This window comes from Pholis gunnellus (genome assembly GCF_910591455.1).
Source record: "Pholis gunnellus genome assembly, chromosome: 20".
NCBI lineage: Eukaryota > Metazoa > Chordata > Actinopteri > Perciformes > Pholidae > Pholis > Pholis gunnellus.
The window spans coordinates 12,934,391-12,952,140 of NC_136547.1; the positions used below are offsets into that span (position 1 = coordinate 12,934,391).

Here is a 17,750-nt window from a genome sequence, read left to right on the forward strand (position 1 = left end):
AATATTCTGGCGGTTAATAATGATTTTGAACCTGGCAAACAATGAATATTGTTAATGCATGCACTATATTAGTGCACCATTCCTGTATGTCCCCCTCACACATACAGTACACGGGTACAGTTGTCTCGTAAATAGCTTGTAATACATGCACTTCAAGATCAAGCCAAGTCTCTGACACCACAGAGTTGATGTAGCTGTATCAACTCTGTCAATATCTATGTGAAGAGAAATGTCTCTTTTTAGCCCTTCGCAGATTGGTAAGTGTCCAGGGTTAGGAGAAGAGAATCACCCTGTGAGGTCGAGATTTTGTCAGAGGGAGAAATCAACAGAGTCCCTGCTCAAGTGTCCTTGTCAGTGTGTCCTTCGATATACCACCCATGTATGACCTTACAAACTTCCCGCTCCTGTTTGAACACCTTTCCACTTTCAATTTGGGGCGTTTGTTGAAGTTGCAGGGATGCGGGGGGGGGGGGGGGGGGGGGGGGGGGGGGGGGGGGGGGGCGTCAGTGAGAGTATGTGTCATTGTCCATAGCGGGAGTCCTTGAGAGCTTCAAAGGACTCGGGTGTCTCTTGGCTGGTTGACAGCTTGTCAATTACCGCCACCAAACCAAACTGCACCGGGGCACCGACAACAGATCTGGACAGATATGGACTGCATGTCTCGGTTGCTATCGCCACCCGTTTGCCTGCTTATAGTGCACTGATGCAACCCTCTGCCTCACTTTATATTTCTCGCATACAAACATAAGTCATGGCATTAAAGTCTACTTGTATATAGAGGTGTTGGCCCAAATTTGAACCTACATTATACTTATTTTGCTTCCTGTCAAATGAAATATGATTCACAATCAACCAGCATCGGCTTATCAAACAAGACCTGTGTTATTTAATGCACCTCATTATCATAGAAAGTGAAAGTGTCGGATACGATAACCTTGGTTTGCTGAATATGTGAATTATACTGTGTAATATAGGCATAACCGCCGTGCAGATATGGTGGGACCTGCTGCATATACACATGTCTCTTTGTCTTTTCTTGTGACGTTATTGGAGATGTGAAAGGACACAAAGGTACACGGGCGCCTTCAGCACAAGCTCATCAGCTCATGCAAAACGCTCTACAGGATGCGCAATCAATATATGTTGGCACACCAGTGTTTTACAGTACGGACGTGGGCAGAATGCAGATGTACCCAAGCGTGCTGCCATTTCTCTGACAATCCCCAGAATCTCTCTCTCTCTCTCTCTCTCTCTCTCTCTCTCTGTAGTTTGCCACAGTTTACTTCGTGGATCCAACATTCATGAAAATCACCTCTCTGCAGTCGTCCATAAAAAGAACTGCACGTCCTTGCCTTTACCCCTTTCCCATAAAAACAACACGGAAAACCCCGCGGTACTTAACAAAGTTCTGCCATTTTAGCTTCCTGTATAATCTACCAAATTACAACCTTCATTTATAGACCTCCTGGTGGTAGGTTAGTTAAATTACCCACAGGCGTTACTAAGCAGTAATTACAACTTTTACATCTTAGTGGTTTCAAATTGTTAGACACAGGCCACAGAAATCGATTGCAGTTGTCTCTCATTCTCTTGGCTATATCTACAGTTCATATCAGCCCTGTTAAAACTCTTTGATGCGCTGATGGTCGTGACAGCAGCCAACAGTCTCTGCGTTGTGTTTTATGGCGGTGGACTGACGGTTTGTCTGCACATACGACTCCGATGTTGATTCAAAGATGATTTAATTGCTTACCAGCTCCTCTGAATTTGGGGAATACAAGCCCGGTCTGACTTGTTCCCCTAGTGATGGGCTTTTATATCTGCATCGTCACCTTGGAGGCGGTAACCTACAGTATATGAATTATAAAATAATGCAGCGACGTTCTCCAGTTTGTCCATTCACATGCCGTTCGCTGCTGTAGACACTGAGGCCGGGCAGGAATGTCCCACTGACCAATTACCTGATTAGCTTTCTGAGCACACACAGCGCAGCCAAGGCTAGCCGGCTTTGACACACACACGGGCTGCCTCACTGTAGCCCTCCCCGCCCCCTGAACACAAGAGCATGTCCACAAGGGCGAACACGCACCAGCCGCCAAAGCATAAGGCCACATGGTTCAGTTCGGTTCCACATAAACTTCTATAGAGTAACATCACACAGAAAGACATAGTACTTGCGCTGCACACGCACAGACACACACACACACACACACACACACACACACACACACACACACACACACACAAACACACTCTTGTTTTAGCCATACATTAGTGCCAATTCACTGCAGTAGTCGTCCTTTAAGTCAGCCTCTGCTGCTGCTCTGGCTGGCTTAAACTGGTCAAACAGAGTTCATTCACACTTGCATACACGGACATATGCTCATCTCACTTCACACCCAGCTACAGAAGGACAGTTATTCCCTACATCTGCAATACAATAACAGTTTTGCTTTGGCGGCAAAAGTTTTTTTTTTTTTTCGCATTTCATTGGCAAAAACATAACATTTGTATTTTAGCTAGTGTGTTGTTTTGTTGTGAATAATTATAACATAAGGCACGTTTGATGCCGAATCCCCATTGTGCTTTTGACGGATTTTAAATTAGCACGCAGAGTCAGATGTGGCCTCGACCCTCAGCAGCTGTTTACTGTGACTCCCTGTGTGCTTTCCTTCTTTTTTTACCTTCTGCAGTAATTTTCTTCATCGTTCCTGTTTGTGAGTCTGTCCTATGAATGTTTTACAATATAATTAGCTTCATCACTACTTTACTCTTCACATGCTCTTAGCACACACAGACAGTCAAGTCATTTTATGTTTACCAATAGTTAATCGTAGTTATTCCTATTTGTCCGCTCTGTCCTCAGGCCCAATATGTCGAATGCTGTTCTTTGGATTTCTTAAAACATTATGATCTGTCTTTTTGCTTCATGACCATTTTAAAAAGGCACAGATTGACCAAAGGCTGCAGTGTTTGTTTTTCCTTGTTTGCCCTTGTGTCTTGCCAGATTGATCTGATTTTGACGGAGCTTGCTGACATGCTTGTTACTAAGTGACACAGAAGTGCCCCAAACTTTGGGCAACATACTGTTGCCTTGTTTGCCTTCACTTTCTATTTTTCTCAGTATATTGACACACGGTGTAGCAAATTCCCGAAACTACAGCAAAGATAAGAGGCTTATCCCTCCCTTGATAAATAAGTCAACTACAAAACAAGACTTGTACTGCATTTCAGGATTTCTTGTGTTTGTCCACTTCAGGATGGTGGATACTCCACTGGCCGTACTCTCTCACTCCTTATTGTTGTTCCACTTTCATCTAACTGCTCTCTGCTTTACTCTGCTCCTGTAGGAGTTGATGACCAAATTGATAACTGAGACTCCCGACCATCCAATCCCTTTTCTCATTGATCACCTGCAGACCAAGCAAGACAGCCCAGGCAAGCTGCACAGAGCTCTCTCTGGCTCCGCAGCACTGTGGGCGCAGAGCTCCCCAGGTCAGTAAACACGGAACGCAAGCGCGCTTCATCTACACGCACACACACACACACATGCAGAACGAGGCATTTTTCTTTGTTCGTACTCCTCCCCGCACGCAGTACACACATTATGTGATAAATATCGCCTGAAAGAGACACAACAGAGCTTGCAGAGTAAAGTCGGCCTGCATTCATGCTTTTCTAGGATTTGCATAATGGGGGATTCTAAGCAGAAGTTGTGCCTATCTCTCCCAACAGAAAGCAAAAACCCTCGAAGGGAGAACAGCAGCTATGAGAAGCCATGGCAAATTCACCCAAAGAAACCGAAAAAGTCCAAGAGTGACCTGGCTGTTTCCAGTATCTCTCCTCCCTCACCAGAATCCAAGTCTTGTAAGTTTCTTTTTCTGTGAATTACTTTTATGTTTTAACGTTGATTGCACTGACACACACACGCACACACTTTATAATATGAAGCACAGTTCTGATACCTGTTGTATCAGTTGTATCCCAATTACACACTCCATTGACTTTAATCTCCATTTTTAATTTGGTATAATTATCTCTAATTAAAGTTAGTCACAGTGTCTAGTCCAGCATCCCACAGCCCTGCAGACGAGTTCATCATAGAGTGCCACTTTTTACACACTTGCTCCTGCACTGCTACACACTCTGAAGATGAATGGTTCCCAAAGTTCTTGCATTAATGCAGATGAGAAGATCTTTCCGGCGGTAATTTTTTGTTCTGTAATAAATTAGCATAGCTATGATGTTGGAATGAAGTATGACACTCAAGACAATGAGGCTCGGTCAAATATGGAGCATGCAGAGCCATAGACTACTTCAATAATTTAACATTGTGCTCTGTCGCTGCCAGACCAGGTCTATTTCAGGCTGCGGTTTGAGCATTTCTCACAATCAAGAGGAAACTAGTGTCGGGATGAGTGCATGAGGTGAAAAAAAGGAAACGAGTAAGAAGAGAACTCAGAATAAAGTAAGCAACACTCAGCACAGCGAGGTGTACTTAAACCAAGCGCGTTGTGAGAGCGAGAAGCCTTCAAAGCTACATTTAAAGTCAAATCACATAAAAAATACATAGTTTGGGTGTGCAGAGCTCATGAAAAATTGAAATCAAAAGACCTGCCGCTCGTCGTTGTTGTAAAATGTAGCAATAACACAACAGCCGTCATAAATAGAAATGCTTGATCTTCCTATGTGTGCACATATGACAAAAGGGTTAATGTGTTTTGGCCTCACTTCTACTGTATCTGACTGCTTCAATGGACGGACATAGTGGGAGTTGAACCCTTAACCCTTAACCTATGCTGTTAAGATACAGCACAGCCTTTCGTGGGAGCAGCACAACACACACACAGAGGAGAGCATAGGGAGGACAGAAAGGCACTCTTTGCCGGAAGTAATGAAATACATTTTTTTTCCCTCTCCAGTCTGTATTGGCAGAGACACTTGCTTTGTGTTTATGGTTGTTACAATGCCAAGCAGCTTAGTCAGAGTAAACAAGGGTAGAGGATGGAAGATTGAAGCAGCAGTGCTGTCACACAGAAGGGGGACGCTTACTCTCTGCACCTGTCATCATGTATGCGTTTCACTCCGACATGCATTACATTTATTCTAAAATCCTTTCCACTATAGGTAACGTGTATGCTCAGGCAGCTCCTCATAACCCACTGGTTTTTCGTGTCAATTCCGATCCAGTCGTGTTAGAGCGTAAGAACGTTAGATATGGATGAACTATAAAAGAAAGTTGCACTTTCCTTTCATAAATAATGTCTGAATTCAACTGTTCGTGAATTAACCATCATATAGAAGCTGCAGGACGCTGCTAGGGTACATGGGCATGATGTTAGTACAGGATGTGGGTCATTTGCCGCTCCTGTTTGGAGTTGTTTTAAATGATAATCAAAGAGACTGACAGACACTGTCCCCTGGCCTCCGTCCACTGAGCTCGGTGCTTCTGGAGGAGACGCATTGACTTTTCTGCTCGTGTTTCCCTTCAACCCCATCCTGCAGTCATTCACAAAAGTCCTGTTTGGACACAGCGACATGTTAAAGATGAAATCACAGTGTGGTTGTTGTTTTTAATGTTTGGTCAGACTTATTGTTGTTTGTTTACAGGCGACTCATCTATTTCAGTTAATCTGTGTGCTTTCAGAAGATGTGACCCAAAAAAAAAAATGTTTCTGTTTGTGATGTCCAGTGCCGCGGTCGATCGAGTGCCCGTCCTGGGACTGGAGGGAGAGCCGTGACTTTGACGAGCTCAGCCACATTCTGCAGGAGAGCAAGAAGCTGGGCAAGGCCCTGGAGAGTCTGTCACGCAGTGAGTGGCCGCAGCTCGGCAGAGTGCACGCTCACACCGTGCCCGAGCGGTGTTTAACAGATCTTAACATTGCAGAAATAAAGCGTAGACCCTTTCTGTAAATGTCACTGTAAATCCTGGGAGGAAGCCGGATCGAGCGGCTAATCTTACAAGCTTGCCACCGAGCTTAGAAGAAGCCTAAGCCGGGGATTTTGAACTGTATTGGATGCTTCTCTGTGCTTTAAAGCATTTTCTTCTCTCTGCAGGCATCGCCATCTCTGATGAGCTCGACCAGGTAGATAACAACTAGACTGGAGTCTCTCATTAACTCATATATATATATATACAGCGACATCAAATAAAAGCCCTGTTTAATAACTTTCGCTTGTCTGACAGAGCAGCGCAGCTCTATTTCTGATGATGAGCCGCGATCACACGGGAGTGATGTGCGAGAGTGATAACTTCAGCGAGCGTGTCTCCCTCTACCTTGCTGCCTCAGTGTGCATCTCACACACAAAGTTTTGTCTGAGCTCTGTCTTTGTCCTCACCTGGCCGCCCCCCCCCCCCCCGATTCTCTCCCAAACACAATAGTGCCGCGGCTGCCCAGGCCTGCAGATACACATTTGGATTAGATGGGTCTCGATGATAGACGCAGCATATGTTTTGACAGGGACTTCACTTTTTTTTTGCTCAGTGCAGCGGTACATGTCCAACATCCTTGGATCCCAGCCCAGAGATTTTCCTTCTTCCTCTGTGGGACCGGACGGGGAATGAATACTAAACACCTGCTCTGATCATGCAGAGACAATAGCATTTGATGCTATCCTGGATTCAGTCAAAGACATGTCTTTGAGCCGGGGGTTGTAAATGTGTGCCGACTGGCTTTCGGGAAGGAGACAAATCTCAGACAATACTACAGAGCTTTTGAGAACTCAGAGCAGACACTTGTTATTGTGAAGGACATAGTCTTGGTTATGATTTCATTATATTTGAGTTAAAGTTCATAGCGTTAAGATAGAAGTGTTATAGCAGTTCTTTCACTCCACTGGCTTCCGTCTGCTCTTTTTCATTTAAATCTGCATCTCCGTCTCTCTGTCTGCCTCTGCCTCTGTCTCATTATATCTCTATTGCTCTTTTAGAACTTGGGAGGCTATAACTCAGCAGTGCGCCCTCGGGTGATTGGGGAGTGGGTTGGACGGGAAGAAGAGGACGCGGACCCGCTGGCTTCTGAGATGCTGCGACCCCCCGTCCCTCGGGCTAAAACCAAAGTGTGTTGGAGTGGAGACGGCAGCCCTGCTGGGAGGTTGGTGATTGGCTTTATAAGTATATTTCGTCATAGATACGTGCATGTGTGAATCATTTAAATGGAAAAAAAAAAGTTCAAAACTTCAAGAAAGTTCACGAAGCGATTGTTGGCCCTTTAAAAATGAGGAGGTAGACTTCTAACTGTGGCTGCTGCTGCCTGAGGAATGCCCATCTGAATGGGTTTGATAATCCCATTTCAAAGGCGTGATTAAACATGCGTGCCATGATACTGCTTCAACCCCATTTCGAATTAAAGCTAACCTCATTTCTGTGCGCTCAAGGCCAATTTTTGTGCATGTTATTTAAAAAAATGACCAGTTTTTTTGACAATAATAATTGCGTCACACGTTGAACTGTCGTGAGTGTTTGGCGCCCTCTCTGGAAGCTTTTTTTCACCTTTTTTGGGGGAAAATGAATGTGTTTGCAAAACTATCAAGTTCTAACTAGCCTTTCATCTCCTGGACTTCTCTGCCAGATGTTGCTACTGTGGTGCGTGTGTACGACTTTGTACGTGTGTCACATGGACCGCAGCTGCTGATGTGACTAATTGGAGGACGATCGGGTATAAAACCATAAATCACGCGCGGTCCAGAGCTGACATACACACAGTGTTAATCTCATTAGGGTGACTGTATGGGTGGATTATAGGCAGAAATCACTTAGTTAGAAGCCTGAGCTGGGAGACAGGGCTGTGTGTGGGCTCACTGATGAGCTCTGCTCTGTGTGTGTTAGTGAATGAGATGGTTTCATGTTTACCTATGAAGAGTGTGAGAAACGTGTGCAGCTGTGTGTTTGGGATGGTACAGCATACCAAAGATAATCACAGCCCCTTCTCTTACCAACTGGAGGAGTATTTGGCTCATCTATTAGATCAACTCTTAATTGCTTAATTCCTTAATCTTAATTTACTGGGAACTTGCTGCCACTTCAGATCCTGTTTGGGGATTGAGATCACTTTTGAGCTTTTTTCTAGCCAAACCAACAAAGTTAAAAATGGGGCGCGGATCAGTAAAATAGATTTTTGTCCGGCCAACTCCTTCTCAAAATCGTTTCAATTAGAACAGACATCATTTAAGAGTGAAATACATTTGTTGACATCTTGCACAATAAAGTTTAGAAATGTGAAGAGTCTTTGGCGTTTAGACCCCATCACAGCGCCATCAATCTTTCAGGGGGTGAATAAGAATAATATATATTTGATATCGGGTGAAGGGATAAAGAGAAATGCCTGAAGTTGTGGATGCTTGTGATGTGGAGCGGGGCTTCTGATGATGGCAGGAACCCTGGGGCGCAGGATGTGATGAGATCTGCCGGTGAAGGTGGCGGAGGAGGGCTGTGTCAATTTCACACTGAAATGGCAACTGGCAGCAGCAGAGAGGAGAACAGTTTAAAAGTTCGACAGTAATGATATGATTGGCTCACCGAGATCTTTGAAAAATCTGGTTGGATGAGTAAACTGTGGGAGACACCCCAGGGGAATAGGGAAAAATGTACTTATAGATATCATCATGTAACTTCCCTCATAGATTACTTACATTACGGCAATACATGATGAACAATAAAAGCTAATGTAACCAATGAATTTAAGATCCAGCTGAAAGTAAGGTTTGGTTATCTTTTGATATGTGTCAGATGAGATCAAAACTGGCAGAGTAGCGCCGCCCTAACTGAGCCTCAGTAGGCCACCTCCTGTGGTGCTTGTACACTTTCAGACGAGAGTCCCCACATGTTTTCATGGACGTGACCTTATTTGTCAACCAAGTTCATCTTCCTCCTCCGGCTTTGGTAAGTTTACTTGTTTTTCATTTTTGAACTCCCTTGCTTCTGTCTCTCATTCCGGCCCACCTGCCACCGAGGACGATACGGAGAGCTGACAGGTGGTGGAGGCTCCACGTATGACTGGCTGCAAAGTCTAGATAGATAAGTGCAAGTGGCACATGGGAAATCAGATGGAACTGTGGCAGCGGTATATTATGGCTTATTTTGACAGAGTCTGTCCAGTGGAATGGGACATGTCTGTCAGTGCCATAAACTACTTCTCTCTCTTCTTACCCTCCTGTTAATATTAATAATATGTCTTTCTTTCTAATATATATTTAATATATTTCTCTGGTGTACTTTCTCTTCACGGCAACAGATGCTTATGCCTTTGTGAACAGAGAATGATCTTAATAGACATGGATGGAGGGAAATCCAGCAACACCCTCTTTGATTTTGTGGTCGTATTTATCGTCGACTGGGTTGTGCCAAATGAGGTTAATCCTTGTGAGGGGAATAATAGCTGACACTGTTGTAGTGAGCCAGAGATTTTCATAGGAGATATCAGCCCACAATATGATGCAACGCGTGTTACCTTCATATTACCTTCCCGTTTTCACTATGTGTTGTTCTTAACTTTCTCTCTCTGCAGCACTGTGTTAAAGTTCACCCATCCAGTCTAAAAGGATTACTTGCAACCACAAGAAAATGTTCAACTTTTTCCCCCAAAGAGATCGGCTACATAAAGAAACCGCTTGTGCACCATCCACCTTGCTTTGCCCATATGAGCGGATCTAATTATCCCAGAAATACCACACAGCGAGTATGAAGAAAAATCTGTCATCTTATGACCCTTCCCCATTATCTGTGAATAGAAGTCATTAAACTGAGATTAGCATCAAATTAATACTCGTCTGCCCTGCTAATCCAAGCCCTTAGCCTGTGGCATGTGGAAATTAATTCCTCCAATATAGAGGTAATGCAGAAGTCTGCCATCATAATTGTATCAGAGGCCTTGACTGTATAGGAAGAAGATATCATTTGGTCATTTTTCAGCTGTTCTCCAAAGGAAATGAGGCTTATGGGATGAGAAATGTGAAGATAAGCATTCAGTTTCTTCATGTATTGTTTTTTCAATTAAAAAACAGCCCGGGGGACAGCCTGAGAACTGTTCAGCTGTATGGTGCCATATAGCGTAACAGTAGGTGCTGCAGTAAGCTGTGACGCAAATGGATACTGCAGAGAAATGGTGTATTTTCCATTGCTGCGTCCTGTTGCTTACGTTTATGAATGGCTACAGTACAGTAAGTATGGTACATGTTGGCATAAGTCTTCATGATAAAACAAAGTGGAGTATGAAGACAAGTGTAAATCAAATGCAAAAAGAACACATATGCAGTGGAAAATAGCTGTATTCTTGTTCATTCTTGTATTTTAGCAACAATAAGTGAATCATATATTTTATAAAAAGTACAGTCTTGCATGTCTGTTTTTCCCTTTGCTTTACTTCAGGGTTAAAACAATTAAAACAGAACGTTTCCCCCTGTGGGTGTGTCTTTGTTTAATACTTTTGGATTTGATTATTGGCTCTCCTCTTAACTAAAAGCTAAAGGGAACACTTTCAACACCTCATATGTCTACATGCTTGTGAAACCTTTTTTTTATATCCCACATCCTCTAAATACCGCTTCGTGCTATAGTGCTACGGCCATTTCTCCCATCTCGTCTTCTCCCTGCTCACCATTTATAGCAAGGTGTTCTGCACCTGCATGTCACTTGAAATGTTTGTATGTTATTTTGTCCCTAACAACCATGGAACAGCCTCCAACTGCAAGAAGTGGCGAAACACTCTTTTTAAATGTAGTCGCACATTTGCACGCCACTGATGCAAATGCAACGCCGTACTGCTAAAATATCAGCAGGACAGATTGGGACGAGACGATGTAATTAGTACGGGAACATAGTTATTATAAAACATGCTAATTTTATCGGTACATTTCTCTGTAGCAGGAGGCATGTTATTCTGATGATGATTCACATTCAACTTGTACACTTAATGACGGCTACAGGCTGTGTCTGGGAAATAATCGTCAACAGCTGATGTATTTTTAAGTCATCATGTTAGTACGTGTCGATAAATAGCGATCCAATTTTGATTGACTCCTCCTCTGCTTTCCTCCTCAGCCTGAAGTTGGAAACAAAGAGCAAAGGGCTGAAGGAGCAGCAGCAGCATCACAAGAAGCTCTTGGCAGCCATGTTGTCCCAGGACTCCTTTGATTCGGTCCACAGCCCCGCCCCGTCGGTCGCAGAGGAAGAGATGGAGGACGAGGACGACGCCATGGAGCTGCTGGGTAATGCCACATATTCCACATATAGGCACATATTGTGAACGTGTAAACTTTGTTGTGCAGTGCAATGAATCAACTTGATGTGCTTTCCTTTGTAGTTGCATTCCTTTGAATTCTGCTAACCAAATACCATTAATCATAAAACAAAGACTGCTTCTGAGTCACACGGGCAGGCAGTGTGGATCAGCACATGTGTGACACAGACACCTGCTTTCTTACCATCCCACATTCATTGAGAACTGTGTATGTGCGCGTGCGTGTGTGTGTGTGTGTGTGAAACATTAAAAAAAAGAAAGCTGAAACACTTTACGTTCAATGAGTCTCTTTGCAGAGCACATTAGTTTTCACTATTTTTCTCTTTGATCGTGTGAGTTTTTTTTTCAGAAGTCCAAATGCATTTCATTGACGACATCACTTTGTTTTTAACATCTTCTCTCAGAAGCTTTGAGATTGCGTCAGACAAACCAATTAAAATATGAGATCAAGGAAGATGGAAGCATTATATCACCAATGTGTAATGTTGATGCAATGCGCCACATTGCATCAACATTAAACATTGGAACTGGGAGAACTGACTCAGAGGAGCCACATAGACAGAAATGTCCCCGCTGACTTGAACGCATTAGGTGAGTTGAGTTGACTATATACTCAAATGCACCATGTTCATACATCTTCTCTGAGTGGTGGAAAAGCACGTTGGTAAAAGTGGAAAAGCACTTGCCGAGGGTGAAGTAGACGCTGCGTTTGAGGAAAAGTAAATTATTGAAGTGAAACTCTTGGAAATTGAAAGTAAGGGACAACTTAACGGGGAGCGAATTGTTGCATATATGTGGACCTGTAGACCTGTATGTAGTGGAATGATAGCTGGATGAGCAACGCAGCACTCAGTTTATGTGCTGTACTAAAGAGCACTTTAGTAGTAGCTGTTAGAGGAAACTATGCATCCTGTTTACATAGTTCTGCCAGAAGCTCTCAGCCAGTGAGACTAGGTATTCACACTGACAACTGAAGAAGTAGCTCCTTTTTGTTTACTTTGTGTGTGTGTGTGTGTGTGTGTGTGTGTGTGTGTGTGTGTGTGTGTGTGTGTTCACATTCCTTAATGCACGTCATCATGCGCCGACTTAAGACGGATGAGTAGGTGACAGCGTGGGTGGAAAGACCATCTGATGTTTCGGCCTCATTTTGGCTTTATTGAGTAGAGGGTCTGCAGACTTGTCACCCTGTCTGTGCAGACACAGGATGTGATACCTCATGCCAAATTGAATTTGTTGCCTGAAATATTTTTGCGCGGCAAAGCACTCTCTGGAGTAAAGTAGTTTCTCCCTGCATTGTAACACTACAATGAATGGAGGTCAGACACACAACTGCTGCCACAGATGTATACGTCACAGATTTCAGCACTTACATTTATTGCGCCAGCAGCTCTATGCAGAATCCATCGCCGTGTCTGATACTTGGGAAAAGTCAGCCTTTCTATAAATAGAACTCAATTCAAAGTCACAGACTTTCTTCTACGCTGGTTAACAAATGTCCAGCATACAGTACTTCTTTGAGGAATAACAACACACAACCTACTCCTTTTTTTATTTCCCTTTGTATACAACATGGGCCCCAATTATAGTGTTTCAGTGTCTCTCCTCAGAGCTGCTGCTCTGTGGTGACACACAGGCGACAAACGTCTTTGCTCTCTGCTCTGCTGTCACAGCACCGAGACTCTTGTGCTTGTTAGCGGGATCTTTTCATCGGGGTCATTCAAAGGGTCACCTTTCTTTATCGACGTGGGCCAGAGCGGCCTAACGCACCGGATCTGCAACAGATGATTGTTGTCATTCTCAAAGCTACAGATTTAGTTTTTATTAATTGCTTGTAAAGCGAATGAAATATCAAAATCCTATATAATGAAATGTTACCGAAGCCACACGATTATTTCTTAAAATTGCCTTAGACAACTGTGATTGTTTTTCTTTGTCATTTGCCAAATCAATTAATCCACAAATTGTTTTGAGTATGAGCACAGACGGGGAATGAGCTAAAATGGACTGCATTCACGCTCTGCCTCAAGATCTACAAGTGTCTGCTCCAGTGTCACTCAGACAAATGCTGTAGGTGCAGAAGTTGTTGCTGTGAAACAGTTTAAAATGTATGAATTCCTTGATTTTATTAAAAAATTTGATTCAAAATGCAGCTTATTATATTATAGACCGTTTTAAACGGCTTGTATTAATTGATGAAAAAGTAGCCGTATGCAGTTCTATAGAAAATTGAGTATGCGATACATTGAGAAGCATCGAGAATTGTTGAGGCAGGTGAAGATTCACACCTTTTAACACTTGATGTGGGCTCTGTTTCTATGTATTTATACTGTTATGTATCCCTTTACTCCTTTGTGATAATTAGAAGATATTTTGAGAAACCAGTCCGTAAACACAGAGCTTTCTTTTCTTTTGTATCAGCCGAACACAGTTGTGACCCAGGGTGGCAGTATATAATGGTGATGAAGATAGCCATAAAGCAGGATGTTGATGGTCTGTGATGGCTCATCCTGATCATAGCTCTAGGCACATTCCCCCAGTGACTTTTTTACTTTGGTCCAGGGTGGTAATTCAAAGGAAATAATGCGGCGAAGTCATTTTCAGATTTTCTGTCGAGGCCCGGTCATGGTGCTCTCCACAGGGACCGCCGCCACTGTGGTGACTGTCACTCTGAGTGGGCCGGCCTCACTACTGTAGAGAAATGAATGAGCCTCAGGAGGATCTGTGGGCCTCATTTAGAAAGAGGGTCTTGGCACAAATGCCGTGGCTATGACCAAATGCATGCCAAAGATGACTGATGCTCCTTGGCAGGCACGGTGATCCTGTGATAGTATATCGATCCCTGGAGGAGATGTCTTTTTCCTTACTGCTGTCCACATGAAGGTCAGCTGCTCAGCAGCATGCCTGGAGCTGGTAGGGATTCAATGACTTGCTCAAGGACTCTACATCGTGCAGGGTCATTGCTGTTGAACAGGATAAACTTCTAAATCAGTGGATTCAAATGTTATGATACAGCAACGGCTACATGTACTGTAGCTGTGATTTGTACAGTTATCTTTGGGAGCATTTCAATAGATAGTGTTTTTTTTTATTTCACAATACCTCACTCTTTTCTTATCTTTATGGTTTGATCTAATGTTGCATTGCTATATGTGAAGTTATTGCCCCTTATGTTCTCTTTCATGCAGCAATAGTCACTACTGCTCCAGAGATTGTTGGAGGCACGTTATCTATTTAAACGTTTGCTTAGGATGACCTCTAGTGGCTAGAACGTGGTATTACAGCTGCTGTGTGTAAAGCCTGTTTGGAAGCATAAAGCCAGATCAGAAAGGATTTCAACACAGTTCACTTATTAGAGTACAGGATGAGTGCATTTGAAACTGACCCTTGATATAAGCTTTTGGATGCGGGTGTCCACCGCTGGGATGCCTTTACATCTTTTGACACACACACACACACCCACACACAGCGTTTTGTTTGGTATATAGGTACATACAACTCACAACTCAAGACCCATTTCCTCTGTGTAGTTGTCGTATTATCAGTTTAGCGCCTGCTAATTGGCCGTGAGCCTCCTTGTTGTGCGGCGTGCTGATGCGCAGAGAGATCCACACTACCCAAATGACAGCAATTACGTTAGTGAGAAATGAACAGGTCCCATGGAGGGAATGTCATATTTACATGTCCAAAAACCTCCGTAGCAACAGGAGAGGAGAGTTCTGAGCCGCGGTGAACACCAAGCATATTGCATGATATCTACAGGGAGGCAAGAAAGGAGCACTAGTTTGTCCTGCTGTGTTACAACTAGAATACGCCAACACATATGGTGCGTAATATATAAACAGGCTTAGAGGATGCTAAGACAGTTAACAACTAATCTTCATTTCCATATTGAGCAGAAAGGTTTTTGCCAGCACCTGGATAAGGAGCTTATGAAAGAACAATACGATCCTCTCGGAATGGTTTACTTCTAGGCAACGTTGTCCTATTTGAATACAATAAAAACATGGCTTAAGGTGGATTTGTTGTGTTCAGACTGTTTCAAAAGATAAAATTAAATCAGCTTAGAGTCTAAGTCTTATTGATTCTCTAGCTGCTCTCTAGGATGGAACTGTTTCAGTTGTTTTCATTAGATCTGTGCTTAATATTTGCCAGAGTCAAAGCCATATTGGAAGTGAATGTGACTCACATGTTCTTGTAAAGCCACGGAGAATGTCAGAACTCGAGTTAACACCGGGCGGTAAGACCACAGTTTTATACTGATCTGAAATAAGAAACATGCTGAGTTCACTGTGTGGGGAAGGAACACCCTGTTTTTGGCCTTGCAGTGTTATTTCATGGCAAGTTAATGAGACGAGTTAGCCAGTTCCCCGCTGTGAACTTGCAGCTCTCGTCATCCTTGGTGGAAGTAGATCCATTTCACAGACCCTTTGAATTCTCAAAATTGACTTTTATATGTGCTATTTACATGCCTGTATGCACTGAAAAACACATCATATGTTTATTATAGATATTCTTTCATAGTACGTGTCTATTTTCCCTGTAGCCACATGAACTCAGACTCTCTTAAGGTGTGATGGAGAGTCAAACGATAATATGAATGTTAAGCTTTAATCTTATCGAGTATCTATATTGAGTATTGTTTGGTGAACACATGCAGAAGTAACTTGCAACTTAAAGATCCTGTTGGAGGGTTGTGACATGCCATCTCACCGGCACACACACGTTCATTGCAGTAGAGAATAACAAAGATTCTCTCAGTGTGCAAACATTCACACACACACACACACAGTCCACAGACCCCTTTAGAATGTCAACTCACTCTGGCTTGATTCCTGAAACAGGAGAGGGGGACGGGAGAGTAGCGTTACCCACTCTCACTGATTCACAGTGACAGTGAGGATTTGATGGGTACAGGATGAGGGCACGATGAAGCTATGTCTGATCTTTGATACACACGGAGTCAAGCAGCGTCTGGTGGATGGGTTACAACGCCTGTGTGTTGCTCTTTTGTTTCAGGATGTCATATATCTACCTTGATCAAGCAGGGTATGTGGTACGATACCATAGCAGTTCTTTTTTTTTTATTTCGTGAAGTGAGCCAACCTCTACCACCCTGACATTTAGGTGAAACGTGTTCTGTGGTAGGAGGTCATCTCCTGCATATAAACCCCTTGCCTCTGAGGGGGATTCAAGTCTTAGCCTTTCAACTCACAGAGGCCTTAACATTGACTTAGTCCCACCAAACGACTTTCTGTGGTGAAAGAGCAAAGCTGTTATTAGCTTTATGGCAGATCGGAATGACAAATATGTGTTGTGACGATTATTAGAAAAGGACCCCTCAACATTTTTGCCATCTATTTAGCATTCCCTGTGAGAGGTGGAAGAAATATACAGAGAAAATATGTGTCAAAACTTATATTTCCAGTAAAGTCCTGCAGTGAAATGTACTTGAAGTACCAAAAGTAAAAGTGACTTGTAGGCCTATATTTTGTAATGTGTAAAATCTTTTTTTTAGCCATGCTGAAAGCAATGCCGCATGAAGCTTACTGACATTATTGAACCCCCAACCTTTCCCTTAGCGCCACCTGCAGGTCAAATGTTTCACTTATCCTGTGAAACATCTCAACATCCACCACTCAATGTGTCCAGTATTTAGATTCTATGACCAAAACCTGCAAAACGGATGACACTACTACAGCCTCAATTGTACTGTTTTCAGTGCCAATTAGCACATGGTAGCATGCTAATGTGCTAAACTGAGATGGTGAGCATTCAGCTGAAGCTCGAGTACAGCCTCACAGAGCCACCAAGGCTGTAGACTTGTCTTATTATGTAAAAGCGGCCTACGGTGGAGCTAAGTTACCTTGTTTTTGTATTGGGTAGTTCAAACAACGCGTTGTTTTTTATACGCTCGTATGTTTTATATGTTAAATCTTAACGATCACAGCATATTAACTAGTAAAGTGTCAACTAAATAAATGTAGTTGGAGGAAAAAACAGTAAGTGAAATGCTCATAGTCACACGCCACATTGTGAATATCATTGAACTTTGTGTAGTAATGTAACCTGAAGTACTGAATGGGCTGATTGCAGTGCTATAAGAGCTGTCTCTTTGTCCTCTGCCTTGGGCCAACATTCAGACTGCCAGAGTTAGCAGACAAGGCACACACTTCCTGACGCCAGCAGCCCCCCCCCCCCCCCCCCCCCCTCCCCTCCCCTCCCCTCCCTTTCCCCTCCCACCACCACGCACAGACACACTCCCATCGCCCCCATTGCCCCCTTCACCCGTACCCAGACAAAGCAGAGACACAACAGTTGCCTCTGGAAACAATGTAAACCAACACAACACAGCAGTATCATCACGAGGGGAATGAGAACACACATATCTCAGCGGTGTGTGAGTTGCTTCAGCACTAAATCATTCACTTGCAGTGGAAGCTTGAAAGGGCTGGGCTCACCTCTGAAGGTTTTCGCCGGCCCCGATTGCTGAAAAAGAATGTTGCCAGTGAAAGT

General features: G+C 43.4%; 1 protein-coding gene across 1 annotated transcript in view; it reads left to right on the forward strand.

Annotated features, from left to right (window-relative positions):
• Positions 1-17,750, forward strand: part of cUnh8orf34 (chromosome Un C8orf34 homolog) — a gene marked incomplete at both ends in the record, with an annotated part of 50,647 nt that overhangs the window by 7,616 nt on the left and 25,281 nt on the right. Inside the window, 6 exon segments of the mRNA XM_079181154.1 lie at positions 3,351-3,495; positions 3,736-3,867; positions 5,693-5,812; positions 6,058-6,086; positions 6,931-7,094; positions 11,039-11,205. Of these exon segments, the coding sequence (XP_079037280.1) occupies positions 3,351-3,495; positions 3,736-3,867; positions 5,693-5,812; positions 6,058-6,086; positions 6,931-7,094; positions 11,039-11,205 (757 nt within the window).